The 12,266-nt window shown below is 41.4% G+C and overlaps 4 protein-coding genes across 4 annotated transcripts; 1 reads left to right on the plus strand and 3 right to left on the minus strand.

Annotated features, from left to right (window-relative positions):
* Positions 1-337: 337 nt before the first annotated feature.
* Positions 338-1,576, minus strand: ATC70_010552 (uncharacterized protein; the record flags this gene model as incomplete). Its single annotated transcript, XM_064829765.1, has 1 exon — positions 338-1,576. One exon carries the CDS (start codon positions 1,574-1,576, stop codon positions 338-340), a length of 1,239 nt encoding a protein of 412 aa, XP_064682267.1.
* Positions 1,577-2,581: 1,005 nt separating this feature from the next.
* Positions 2,582-5,121, minus strand: ATC70_010553 (KOW domain-containing protein; the record flags this gene model as incomplete). The annotated part of the gene is made up of 3 exons (XM_064829766.1): positions 2,582-2,610; positions 2,672-4,980; positions 5,042-5,121. 3 exons carry the CDS (start codon positions 5,119-5,121, stop codon positions 2,582-2,584), a joined length of 2,418 nt encoding a protein of 805 aa, XP_064682268.1.
* Positions 5,122-8,176: 3,055 nt separating this feature from the next.
* Positions 8,177-9,715, minus strand: ATC70_010554 (uncharacterized protein; the record flags this gene model as incomplete). Its single annotated transcript, XM_064829767.1, has 1 exon — positions 8,177-9,715. The coding sequence occupies one exon, from the start codon at positions 9,713-9,715 to the stop codon at positions 8,177-8,179; it is 1,539 nt and encodes a 512-aa protein (XP_064682269.1).
* An 849-nt stretch (positions 9,716-10,564) lies between these two features.
* Positions 10,565-10,795, plus strand: RPL7_1 (60S ribosomal protein L7; the record flags this gene model as incomplete). Its single annotated transcript, XM_064829768.1, has 1 exon — positions 10,565-10,795. The coding sequence occupies one exon, from the start codon at positions 10,565-10,567 to the stop codon at positions 10,793-10,795; it is 231 nt and encodes a 76-aa protein (XP_064682270.1).
* Between the last annotated feature and the right edge of the window lie 1,471 nt (positions 10,796-12,266).

Consider the following 12,266-nt stretch of genomic DNA (forward strand, 5'->3'; position numbering starts at 1 on the left):
CATGATTAAAACCTTCATAATTTGATAATTTAAATGAAATGGTAATTGGTGATCTTTCCCTTATTTGATGGTATCTGACATTTCGGCGTTCAAATGCAAGTGCTATCTGTCATGGTGACCCACGTCGAACTTCAACAAGAAATGTAGATGGAGAAACTGGTTTTTCATTTTATTAAAAAAAAAAAAGGACTAATAGGTTGGTATACTATATTTACATGGTGGAATAAATGTACAGAAAGATAGATAGGGAAAAGAGATATATATATAAAAAAAAAAATAGAAAGTTGTATGAGATATGTACTAGTTAAAAAAAGGGGGGAGGGATGAAAGAAGATACTTAGACCGTGCTTGGAGCTGCTGTTGTGCTTGTTGGTTCTAATGTGATGGAGCTCTCACTTGTTCTTTTTGAAATCAAAGCCGAGACAGTGTCATCCAACATGGAGGAAACAACGTTGAGGTCAGTTCTAGAATGGGATGATTGCTCCAACAAGAGAACTGCTCTAGTAAGATCTAGAAATATTTCCATCTGAAATTCGATTTCTTCCAACCACATTTGCCAGCAATAATTAGTTGTGTGTTTCTTGAGTGATTCGTAAAAGGTAATTTTGTGCTTGTTGTTGTTGTTGTTGTTGTTGCTGTTGCTGTTGTTTGCAGTGTATCGTACTCGCTTCTTGAGAGGCTCTTCATGGATAGCATCGTCAGCCGTGTTGTTGGAGGTAGTGAGGAAAAAGAACTGGATGCGTTGACGAGTGATAATGTCCAAATCATTGGCTGAAAGCAGATCAGTCTGGACTAATGTTCCAATAAACCGAATAAGTATACGAAAGTTTAAACGTAAAAGCTGATTATGCTGTTGAACGGCTGCCAAAGCCGTGGCTCGGGCGGATCTCGGGGATGCAATGAGCAAGAGTCGACGCTTATGGTGATTATGGTAGCGATTTGACATGCTGTCCAGATGACGATTAATGTGATTGAGTAGGAGTCGATGGTGAATTTCAGCGGTAGGATCTGCTTCAAACAATGCCATCATGGTAGGATACAGTGTCGTTAAGAAGGTGGTCATCAGTCTGCCCATTCGTGTAGGATAGAATTCAGTCATCAGCAAATGTCTATGGTACTCTGTCTTGTAGCTGAGGTCGGCAAACGATGTGTGCTTTGGCACAATGTCGAGCAATGGATCGAGAAACACATGATCCAGTATGATGCCAAGGGTTTTGTCCAGAAAAAAGTCTAGACATGGCTCCCAATTTTTGAGGGGCGACCTATCGTAAATTTCTACAGCAAGTCTATTTGATACGCTTTGGATGATGGTCTGATCGATGGCGTTTGTATTTTGAGTGTATCCATGTCGACTTATGTAAGCCAAGCCAGCATGAACAATGTGGTTGAACTGGTTGAGCTGTGGTCTGGATAAATCAATGTGATATCTATGCCAAATAATTTGATGTGCGAGTGCTCTGCAATGTTTGGAGCTGGTGGCCAAATACCAGAGATCAGCAAAGCTGAGGTATTCAGCTATCTTCAATAGCAATTCGAGAGGTAGATGCAGTAAATTCGATGGTCTGCGATTTGCCATAGTTAGGAAAGAAAAATAAAGAAAGAAGAAAGAGATGTATGAAATGATGGAATCGTCAAGAGGAGTAGAATATATATATATGGAAATGGAGATTTGTGTCGATCGCATTCGAGACCATCCATTGATTGTTCTGGGTCTTGATTCCTTTTTTTTTTTTTGGGTTCTCATTTTTTTTTCCGTTTTTTTTTTCATGCTCATCCACAGACAGGAGAACCAGCAGCGGCGGCAGCAGCAGCAGCAGCAGTAGGAGAGGCAGCGCCCAACAGTAGGCGCAAGACAATCTGCTGGCCCAGGTAAAACTTGACATCCCAACATGGGAGGACATGACCAGAATAAGAAACCGTAATTGGGCAAAGTAAGAGTCCAGAACACGAACAAAATTATTGTTGTCAGGTCGCACAAATTATTGTGTGCTAATCAATGGTATCTGATATTTCAAAAGGGCTAAAGGGTAACAGACATTAGAGACTAATTAGCTGGCTGCTGCTACTAGTTGACATGAAACAAAAGACGATGAAATCAACAAAGAGAGATGAGAGGTACTAGCATCTGGGGACACATGTCTCTATGGCAAGGTTGTTTGTGCGTCATTTCACTGATGTGGACAGGACACAAATAGAACTGCACTATAGTAATTTTATTTTGGGTGCCTTTACACACATCAATTTACCTGTGCTTATTACAGATCAAGACAAGGCAAATCACACATCTTGCTCACTGTGTGTAACTTTTTAGGCTGTAAGGGAAAAAAAAAAAACATGTGCATTTATTTAGAAAGTCAAAGCAAATGTGTGTGTGTGTGTGTGTGTGTGTGTGTGTGTGTGTGTGTGCGCGAATTAGTTGGGGATGTGTTATTAATGGGCGATGAATAATGCTATTAGCAGTGATAATGACAATTGGGGATTAGATTACAGTAATTAGGTAAGTAGTAGTAAACAGTAAAAAAGAAAAACATTAGAAAAGTAGCAAGTAATAAGGTAAAAATATTGACAAATAGGCTTTCGTCTACTTTATCAATTCGGGTTGATAACCACCTAATCAACTGCGCATCAGTATTGCGTCTAGTCTTCCATTCAGTGTGAATCATTCACTTACCATAAAATCCTTCATTCATGTACTGTTGAGCAGCGGGCGTCGGTGGAGACTGGGTGCTGACAGCAGACGAGGACGAGTCCATGGACATGTAATTGTTTGCTCCTTGACAGATGATATGTTGAATGTCTTGCTCCATCAGATTGACCAGAGTGCGAGCCAGTTCAAAATCATACGTGTAATTGATGGAAGATTTCGAGATGTCGAGTGAGTTCAGCAAGCCAATTCTGCCCGTCTCATAGTAGTGATCATCGGTTGTATAGCTCAACAGTTTTCTATACACGATATTAGCAAACAAGAAGCCCACCAGTGGTACATGGCATTCCTCCTTTTGTTGGACCATAATCTCGAATATCAATGTAATGTTGTTTGCCGCTTTAAGACTAGTTTCTAAGCTTTGGATTGACATGAGTGTACAGGGGACACGATACATTGGCACAAAGGGTTGGTGCAAGATAATCTGATTCATGCTGTAATGGAGACTAACCAAATTCACACAGTAGCGAGCAAAAGACTTGGTGTCGACGCTGTAATGGGCATCACCATCACCAGAAGGAGGTGAGCAGCAGCTGTCAGCAGGCGAGTTGATATGACTAAACATGTCAATGGCATCGACACTGGCCATGCTCTGCCATTCCAAGGGTAGGCTCGCGTGAAACTGCTCCAGGGTGGATTGCATAGACAGCAGCTCTTGAGGCAAATCGGGATGGCCTTGCTGAGACACCAGTATAGCCATAGATTGTTCGCGCATAACTTGCAGGTTGATCAGATATACCCAGGAGTTCCATACGTAATAGTCAATCACTGCGGATTCATCATTCCCTGTGTTTACTTGCACAGGTGGCAATGTAGGGGGAATGGTAGATAAAGATGGCCTGCACTGGCTGAGGCTGGACGATGCCGATCCATCGCTTCCTTGAAGCACCTTGTACCAAGCATTGCAGTAGTAAATAGACCAGACAAGCATCGATTCATAACGCGTGAGTTCACGACGAGGATCATAGAGACCGAGTTCTTGTGCCATTGTATAAGCAATCCACTCATAAAAATAAATGACGCCAGGATATCCGTTTTGATAGTTGCAGTACGATAACAAAAATGCAGCTTGACAGTTATCGAATGTGGGCTCATCAAAGCACTCTGCCAAAATTTCGCGGCCGCGGAGGCAGTAGGCTACAGACAGCGCCTTGCCCATATTGTACTGAGGGGCGTCGCAGGAAGGCCTCTTGCTCCAAACGTGTAATTGGAAAGCATTCCTAGCTGCCATGGCGCAAACCGCATAAATTAAAACCGTTGACGGACGTTTGGCTTGATCTGGATCGTGATAACGGAGCAAAAACTCTTTTGTGTCTATAATTGGTAAGCGAATCGAGGAGCAGCAAGGAGTACGGCAATACAAATCCACCAAGTTATCTGTCAATTCTTGAGATATGTCAATCGGGTAATCCTGCGGCATGGCATGTGTCGGATGAGCCCATGAGTTCCACACAGCAAAGCCAGAGTTGGTGTGGATGGATCGTGTGTCGTCGAATTCGAGTGTAGGCTCTACACTGCTCACGTTTGTTTGTGGCGTACTAGGCTTCTTTGAGATCGTCATAGAGCGTTTGAATTGATCAACAAGTGTTGATAGGTCGTTGTAAGAATTGACATTGCTCTCTACCGATAGTCCCTTTTTCGTGGTTGTGATTTTCCATGCGGTTTGTGGCATGGGCTTTATCTTTAGTGAATGGTTCGCTCTGGCTGATAAGTCTCTCGTCTTTTGTGCAAAATCTTTGGCCATGCGATCAATGGAGTCCTGCCACTGATCCATGACTTTGTTCATCGTATTCAATACTTGAGACACATGATTTGCCTTGGGCTCTGTCTTTTTGAATCCGCATTCGAAATTGTTGGCCACACATCGACTGCATCTGGGAAGCGCTAAATCACATTGCTGTAGATCCTTGAAGCATTTGGTGCATGGATACACTGAAAAGCTCTTGGTAGATGCCACTTTGCCGTTGCGTCGTGCTTTTCTCTTGGGTCTGGGCTCCTCTGACAGTTCATCATCTGAATATGTGGAGATGATGCTTTCGGTGTATGGTGAACTGACAACACTGTGATTTGGCGTGGACTGATTACTGCTATCAAACATTGGTGCAGGTGCGACATCAGTTGATTTGAGTCGATCATTGAACTTTTTGATTCTGTCTCCCAATGTCTCTGTAGCTTTTTGCAGTTTCTTTAGGGTGGGTGCAGCTTCAGGATACACACAAGTGATTCCTCTTCTATGACAACGAGAGCAGGAAGGCTTTCTTCTGTCGCAGGCATGTCTATTGTTGAAAATTTATGTTGTTAGATTTGTCATCTTTATCTTTTGAGTGTTGCTATTACCTAAACCCTCTGCAACGAAAGCAAGCAGCGCCCAGATTGGCTTGCTTTTCTTTCTCATCAGGTGTCTTTATTTCAGACATGCTATTGTAGGATTCAAATGTTGAGAAGGGAGAGAGAGAGAGAGAGAGAGAGAGAGAGAGAGAGAGAGAGAGAGAGAGCAAAAGAAGGAAATAAAAGAGTGGAAAAGAAAAGAGAGAAAACAAAAGAGATAACAACACTGGTATAATAATATGTTTAAAAGGGGATACAGCTCTCGCGCAAAACCATACTATTGAAATGCCTTTTTGAACCCAGGTTCTATATAAATCTTCCTCCCCCCCCCTTCTTCCCTGCCAATTACTTGTGGAATCCTATATTGGCACCACTTTTTATTGTGCTATTTTATGATAATATTCGCTGTATTACACAAAACCCAAAAAGAAGTACACCACTTGGGTATGTGTGTTCAATTAAAATAACATTTATGAACGTGCCAGTATTTGGTGTTCATCAAAATCTCACATTAAAAGGAGCCCAGATTAAGCTTTTTTTTTTGATAGAATGCTCTGATGAAACATTATCTCAATTGCTCTGCAGCGGATGCAAACGGCCAACTCATAGACCAAACAAACAAATAAGCGCTTTGCTTGATGAGAGATGCTAATGATTCTGACAGCCGTACGGGATCAATTTACTCGAGCCATCTCTACGATACACCAGCCTGATTCTTCATCCAAGCCATTTGAAACTTTTTCCCGTAATTGCCATCATTATAATACCATTCTTTCGCGGCCATTTTAATGTCAAAAAAATTGCATCCGAGTCAGTGACGAGAGGGTACGCCAAGCTCATTCTCTTGCAGAACTCTCATAAAACGAGCTAGTTCTCGACAGAAATCTAGGTACGAACGGAAAATGGGCCTTGACTCATTGGGCGGTGGAACTATTAGCCATATTATCCTAGTGTTACTTGAATATATGTTGTATGTTGCTTTCAACGGATGCAAAAGGTATCAAAGCTTGCATCTCGAAAGTATTAGCTCCAAGTTTCATATTCGTTTTTGGTATTTGATTTTCATTTTATCACAGCAATCATATGAAAATCGTCGCATTCCATCGTAGAATCCAGAATTCTATAAAAGTGTTGGAGGAGGTAATACTTTTGTGTACCTAACTAACAGCGTACAAGCGCAATTGATGTTTGCTTTCGAGATTCACAATTTACTCCTGCATCTTGAGCCAATATCGAACGATTTATTCTGCTATCCTTGTCAATTACTTATTTCAAGAACCAAATGTCTTAAATTATTTGACAGCTGCTGTCTTTCATCATCAGCAAAATCATCCCCTTCGTTCCCCCCCCCCAAAAAAATAATACCGCTTTGCAAACAGGAGATTGTTTTAAACGCTTATTGTCATTTAGAAATGAGACGAGTTTCTGATTCATTTGGCAATTTATAAATCCGGCAAGTCGGGCTGCAGTGTACGTTCCCATCTTGATAGACATCCCTGTGCATTTTGCAACCCAATGCAAAATTCGGTTACTGCAGCAATTGTATGGCTGGATACAAATGTTTCAGGTGTCCATCTATCAAAGATAAAAGTCAGTCGTCATACAATCCATAAGCAATACTAGCGATTATCTCCCTGTAATATCAAGAGTTACTCATCTTTAGGTAATATACGGCATGTCTCGAGCATATTATACCATAATATAATATATTGATGGTCCCTAGACACTTTCAAAGCCTCAAAAAGGAAAGAAGTTAATCTGACAAGTATTTTGGTTGGCTGGCGTTATTAAATATAGAATGCAAGGAGAATATCATGACTAACAATAGTGCTATGTAGTTTGCCTCCTACTTTCCATACGCTTCAAAAGCATCTATTACTGTATTGCCTTCGTGATGAAAAGGGCATCGAGTTTACCAGCCAGCCCCACCGCCGCCAAAATTAATTTCAGCCTAGGCTCATAGTTCGTTCCAGATTGGCCAAATCTTGATGATTTTGGACTCGGTTGAACTATTTTAGCAGATCCGACTAAGTAAAATATGAACCATCCTATACTTCTTTAAGCTTTTTTGGAGTGCTTTTCAAGGCGCATCCAATGGTACCAAGTAAGATAGATGTTTTGAATAAACTTATTGAGTAGTATACGAAAATATGAAAAGAGGTTTCTGGCCAAAAAGTCGAGATTATGCATATTAATGTCCCTCAAAGATGATTTTAGAGGTTACGTTAGATCGATAGAAACATTTTGATTTAATATGTACCATAGTAAAAGTCTTTGTTATCAAGGTGAAAGATGCAATCGATTGATTTTCAATGAAAACCATGAGGGGGGTACCTCATGCTTTTTGGTCGAATTTCATCCATTTTTTTTGGATCCCCAAAAAGTTGAGCAAAGGTGTCAGAAAGTAACTGCCAGATGAGAGCAATTGTTTGATGCTATTCTGACAATCTAAAACGGGCTTTAACGCGAGAAAACTCGGCTTAAATGTAGTCAGATTTTGCTGTATCAGGGACACTAAGGACTAAAAAGAGGAAATGCCAGTATGCTGCTTGCCCGTATATGAAGTAGCTACATGTATATGGATGTAGAACATCACATAAGAATCAGGTCCACAGATAATATGAATGGTTTTCATGTGCAAATGGAAGGTCGAAATGAAAGTAGCGGTATAAGGTACTCAAGAGCAATCGTTAGCACGAGCTGCCGCAGCGTAGACTGGTTCTCATCGAAGCATAAACGCTCGTATTCATAGAGAAATTTGTACTATACAATGTATCTGTAGCTAGTATTAAGAATAAAAGTATATGCTTTAGAGTAGGAACAAGTTTCAAGTATTCAGTTAAAACATAAAGCTTATTATACCATTACACAAACTCGTTGTGGTGACATATGCCGTAGTACATGTAAAAGACGTTCGCAACTCTTCTATATTTGAATCAAGCAAAAGGCCTATAACGCCAAGCATCTGAATGGTACTATCCATAGTCAACAATTGGTTTTATTGCAATAATTCACCGACTAAGCGGGTGTCCTCACATTGTCAGTCTGGCGTGCAAAGACATGTGAATAGGTGGGGGATAAGACGTACCTATAAAAAGTAAGAGGTCAAAAAATCTGCTGATAGATCCCAGCGAAAAGGCTAACTTACTTATCAGGATTTTGAACTCGACTGAAAGGAGGCAACACCTTGTTGACAAACGAGACCAGTGCCGAAAAACCAATGAGGGCAATGTTACTCGCTCCTTGCTCATCACGATTCATATTAGTTTGTTTAGCCAGTCTTTTTGGACACGCAGGGTTAAAGCATATGATGGCACCGATGTTTTTCTTCATTCTATTATCCTCATCACGCACCAGCTGTTTCTGTGTCTCCTTGAAACAGGGGCAGCAAATTTTTGTAGAATTGTATTCGTCCACCAATCTGACTGTGCTTCTTGTGGACAGCGTTGACATGTACGGCTTCATACTTCGAGTGCTGTGGCCACGGAGGTACTGAGTATTGCGATGCCAGTTTCCTATGAAGGAAACCATCTTTGGCTTGTTGAAGGTGGACATGGTTGCAGAAGATCTGACTTCACTGGCTACCAAATGTTGGTGAAGTTTCTTCAAGCGGATTCGTCCAGTTGCCCTTCCTTTCTGTAGCTTCTTGACTGATGACTTCTTCCTCTTCTTTCGCCTATTGGAGAGGACAGCATTATCGACTATGTTGGCTGTCATTTCATACTTGACAAATGTTTCTCCGTTTCCAAGAGAGGCCGCAGTGTCAGAATAATCTTGCAGCATTTGAAACCGATCGGTCGACTCAAAAAGAGTGAGAGAAGAGCACCATACACTACTGGCGGTAGTCACCACACCAGGGTCAGTGCCTTGAACGATAGTATTACTGTCAACAGCCAATGGCTTTGGCATGGCATCAGCAGCAGCTTGATGTACTTGTTGACCGTGGATCCTTTTGTTCAAAATGTACATCTCACTGGACATTTGCTTTATCGATGATTTCAAGCTTAACACTTTCATGTACAATTTATCGTAATCACTTCTAGCATCCTTCAACTTTTTATATAACTCGAAGTTCATGCTGTTGTGCTTCTTCTCCCAGGAGCGCAATTCATTGCCACAGTCCATGCGATGCCGTTGCAGTTTTGAAAGCTGCCTTGACAGTGATGACAACTGCTTCTTTGTTTCTTTGATATCACTGGAGAGTTTTTTCACCTTGTCCACATCAGACTTGGAGGCACTTGACCTGTTTACACTAGACTTCTCGCGTTCTTCCTTGTAAGGCCAGGGTGGAAAGTAACAAGAATATTGCGCAACTGAAACAAACCAAACCACTTGTATGGAGGGGGGGAAATCTTCCTTAGGAACAAGAGATTTGATGGCATTGATGATCTTGCAGCAGCAATCAAGGGCACTAGCTGGAATAGAGTCTCTCTTATTGGGGTACAACTGCTTCTTGATGTATTTAGAGGAAATATCACATTTGATGGAGGGGGATTGGCAAAGCATCACGGATACAGACGTCAAAGCATTGATCTCCTTGGCTGTCAAATCACGATTTTCCTCTTCCTCTTGTAGTTCATCATCCATGACACTTTCCAAATCACTGTCGTCACTATCAAGCAACTCAATATCTTGCTCAGCATCCGTAGTAGACAATGGTTGCGATGAAGATGTTGCGGACATGCGCAATTTGCCTTTACAGGAAACTGGAGATGGTGCACCAGTAGTTGTGGCAGCAGCAGGTTCCTTTGATTCTGGCTTCTTCTTTTTGTTTGAAAAGATGATGCTTAATTGCTCTTGTCAATGCATTGATCCACCCGATGACCACAGTCCAAAAGCCAAAAAAGCTTTTCCATTGCTTGCTTCTTCTTTGCTTGTTCTGACTGCGGCTTTGGTCTTTTTCTCTGCTTGCGTTTATATGTTTTTTTTCTTCTTCTTCTCTCCAAAAATGCGCTGTCGACACAGGTTGGCCTTGAGCACCAAGTTGATCACTGTCTTCAGCACCGCTTGGCAGTTCCTTTTGCAGTAAATGTTTGAGAAGTTTGTGTGATATATTCTACATGCCTCTTGCAGGGCAGGTCGTGTTGTAAAGTCGACGTAGTCAGTGCGTTCCAAGTATTCTTGATTTCTTGTGAGAAGGCTACATGGATTGAAGAGTTAGAGCCTAATGCATTACCGTCAAATGTCCTTGTATATACATACGGGATTTTTGTTTTGTCCTCGTTTTTTGGTCCAATACAAAATGACAAGATTTTCCAGAAGCCACTATAAACGAATAATTCCTGAACACTAGCACTGATGTCGTCAATAATTGCAATGGGCTTGACACTCTTGCTCAAACCATAATCAAATAAATCAACAGCTTTGATGTCAAAGAAAGACATCTTTTTCTGTGTCGCATGTTGACCAGCCAAGACCAAATCGACCAGCATGCCAACAGCCTTCGACAAGCCGCGAACGCATGAGTGGCAATTAGCTTGGAAATCCGTAATCACTCCAAGAAAGACTCCTTAATCAAAACGAGGATAAATTATGGCTTCCAGAGAACGAGGTACACTTCGAAGCTCTATGGTTGGATCAACCATCGCTCCACCAGTTGTCTCACCGGCTCCAGCACCATCAGCTCCAGCACCACCTGCTTCTGACCCAGTGGGTTTATCATCATCAACTTCAGGTTCATCGTTCTTAGATTCACCACCACTTGATTCACCAGTACTTGATCCACCAGTACTTGATCTACCACCTTGTTGGGTAATAACTTAGTGGAAAGAGACTTCTTAAGGTCTTCAACGGTATTGGACGACCCTGGCTTTTTCAGGAACTCTTCTCATTTGCGCTGGTATGCTTGATAAACTTGAATCTTGAGCAGCACCATGACTTTCTTGTCTAGCTCGTCATCTGAAAAGGTTCTCTTGTGTATTGTTTTCTTGGAGCCTTCTATGAACTTTGTCGCTACAATGTCATTACTGACGTTTGCATGAGAGGAAGGAGCTTTGAAGGCAGAAGGATTAGGAGTGAACCCATCTTTGCGTGTCAGGGAGAATCAGATTGTTTTTTGCATGTAAGAATCTTGATGAGATAACAGTGCTGCGAATTTTCTAGTGGCACCGTCCCTTTCCACAGGCTTGATGATTGTTGGTTTCTTTCTTGCCGAGAACGGAAACACAGTACAATTGAAGTACTCGGCAAAGCAATACAGCAGCAATAATCCTTTTGGAGATACCTGGTGCGAGTGTTGTTTGGTTCCAATGCGCCCATCATGTTCAAGGACACCGTCCATGATGCTACACAAGTCTGAGCCGTTCTCATTTACGCAAATACCACTTTTCCATAAAAACTTGATGGTATATTGCAGACTTTCTTTGAATCCACAAACACTCTAGTTGGTAATAGTCGATATCATAGTATCATAGAAGGCTAGATCGGTGTTTGCTTCCAACTTAGCAGGTGATGTGCATGCAATGTCAAATATTGCCTTTGTATCTTTCAATTGACATGTGAGTTATCCATAGTTTTGCATTTCACACGATTCAAACTTATTACGGACTGTTTGAGAGTTTCTTTGTCTTTAACTCTGTGTCTGATGTGTTATGAAAGAGGTGCATGTTAGTTTCTTTGATATTGTTCAAGCACTATTCAAGAGATTACCATCAGAATGCACTCTCTTTGCCATATTGACAAAGACAATGTTTGGTGTAAAAGAAAAAGAAAAATGAATTGGCAACATGCAATGTTATATTTAGAGCTGATGTATTGTTGATTTGATCAGGACATCTATGCTGTCATTCAAAAAGTTCTTGTATCTGCGTATACTGGTACTAGCCGATCTATCTCGCTACGCTCGATGACGGCGTCGCCCTGCGGGCTCTCACCGAAGACATTTCAAATCAGAAGAGATAGTAAAACTCTGCTATAAAAGTACATTTTAAACAATGACTATATTAGGCATGAAGCCTGATTTAAACGTCAGAAATTTGGAGGTACAAATCAATATTTTTTATGAAGCATTTACGTTATATTATGATAAGACTTCTGGTTTACTACATCCTCCATCCGAGTTGCATTTTCTGGCGGCAGAACTGTGATACCATTCGCGGATGCTGCTCTTGAGATGGCGACACAGAGCTGGCCATGCGTAAACACAGGACTTTTATGAGATCTACAGCGATTTTTTTGAGAGGTTATCATTGCAAAAGACACCTATATAGGGAAAAACTCGCAAAACAACCAAATA

The sequence above is a fragment of the Mucor velutinosus genome (genome assembly GCF_035048745.1).
Source record: "Mucor velutinosus strain NIH1002 chromosome Unknown tig00001564, whole genome shotgun sequence".
Taxonomy (NCBI): domain Eukaryota; kingdom Fungi; phylum Mucoromycota; class Mucoromycetes; order Mucorales; family Mucoraceae; genus Mucor; species Mucor velutinosus.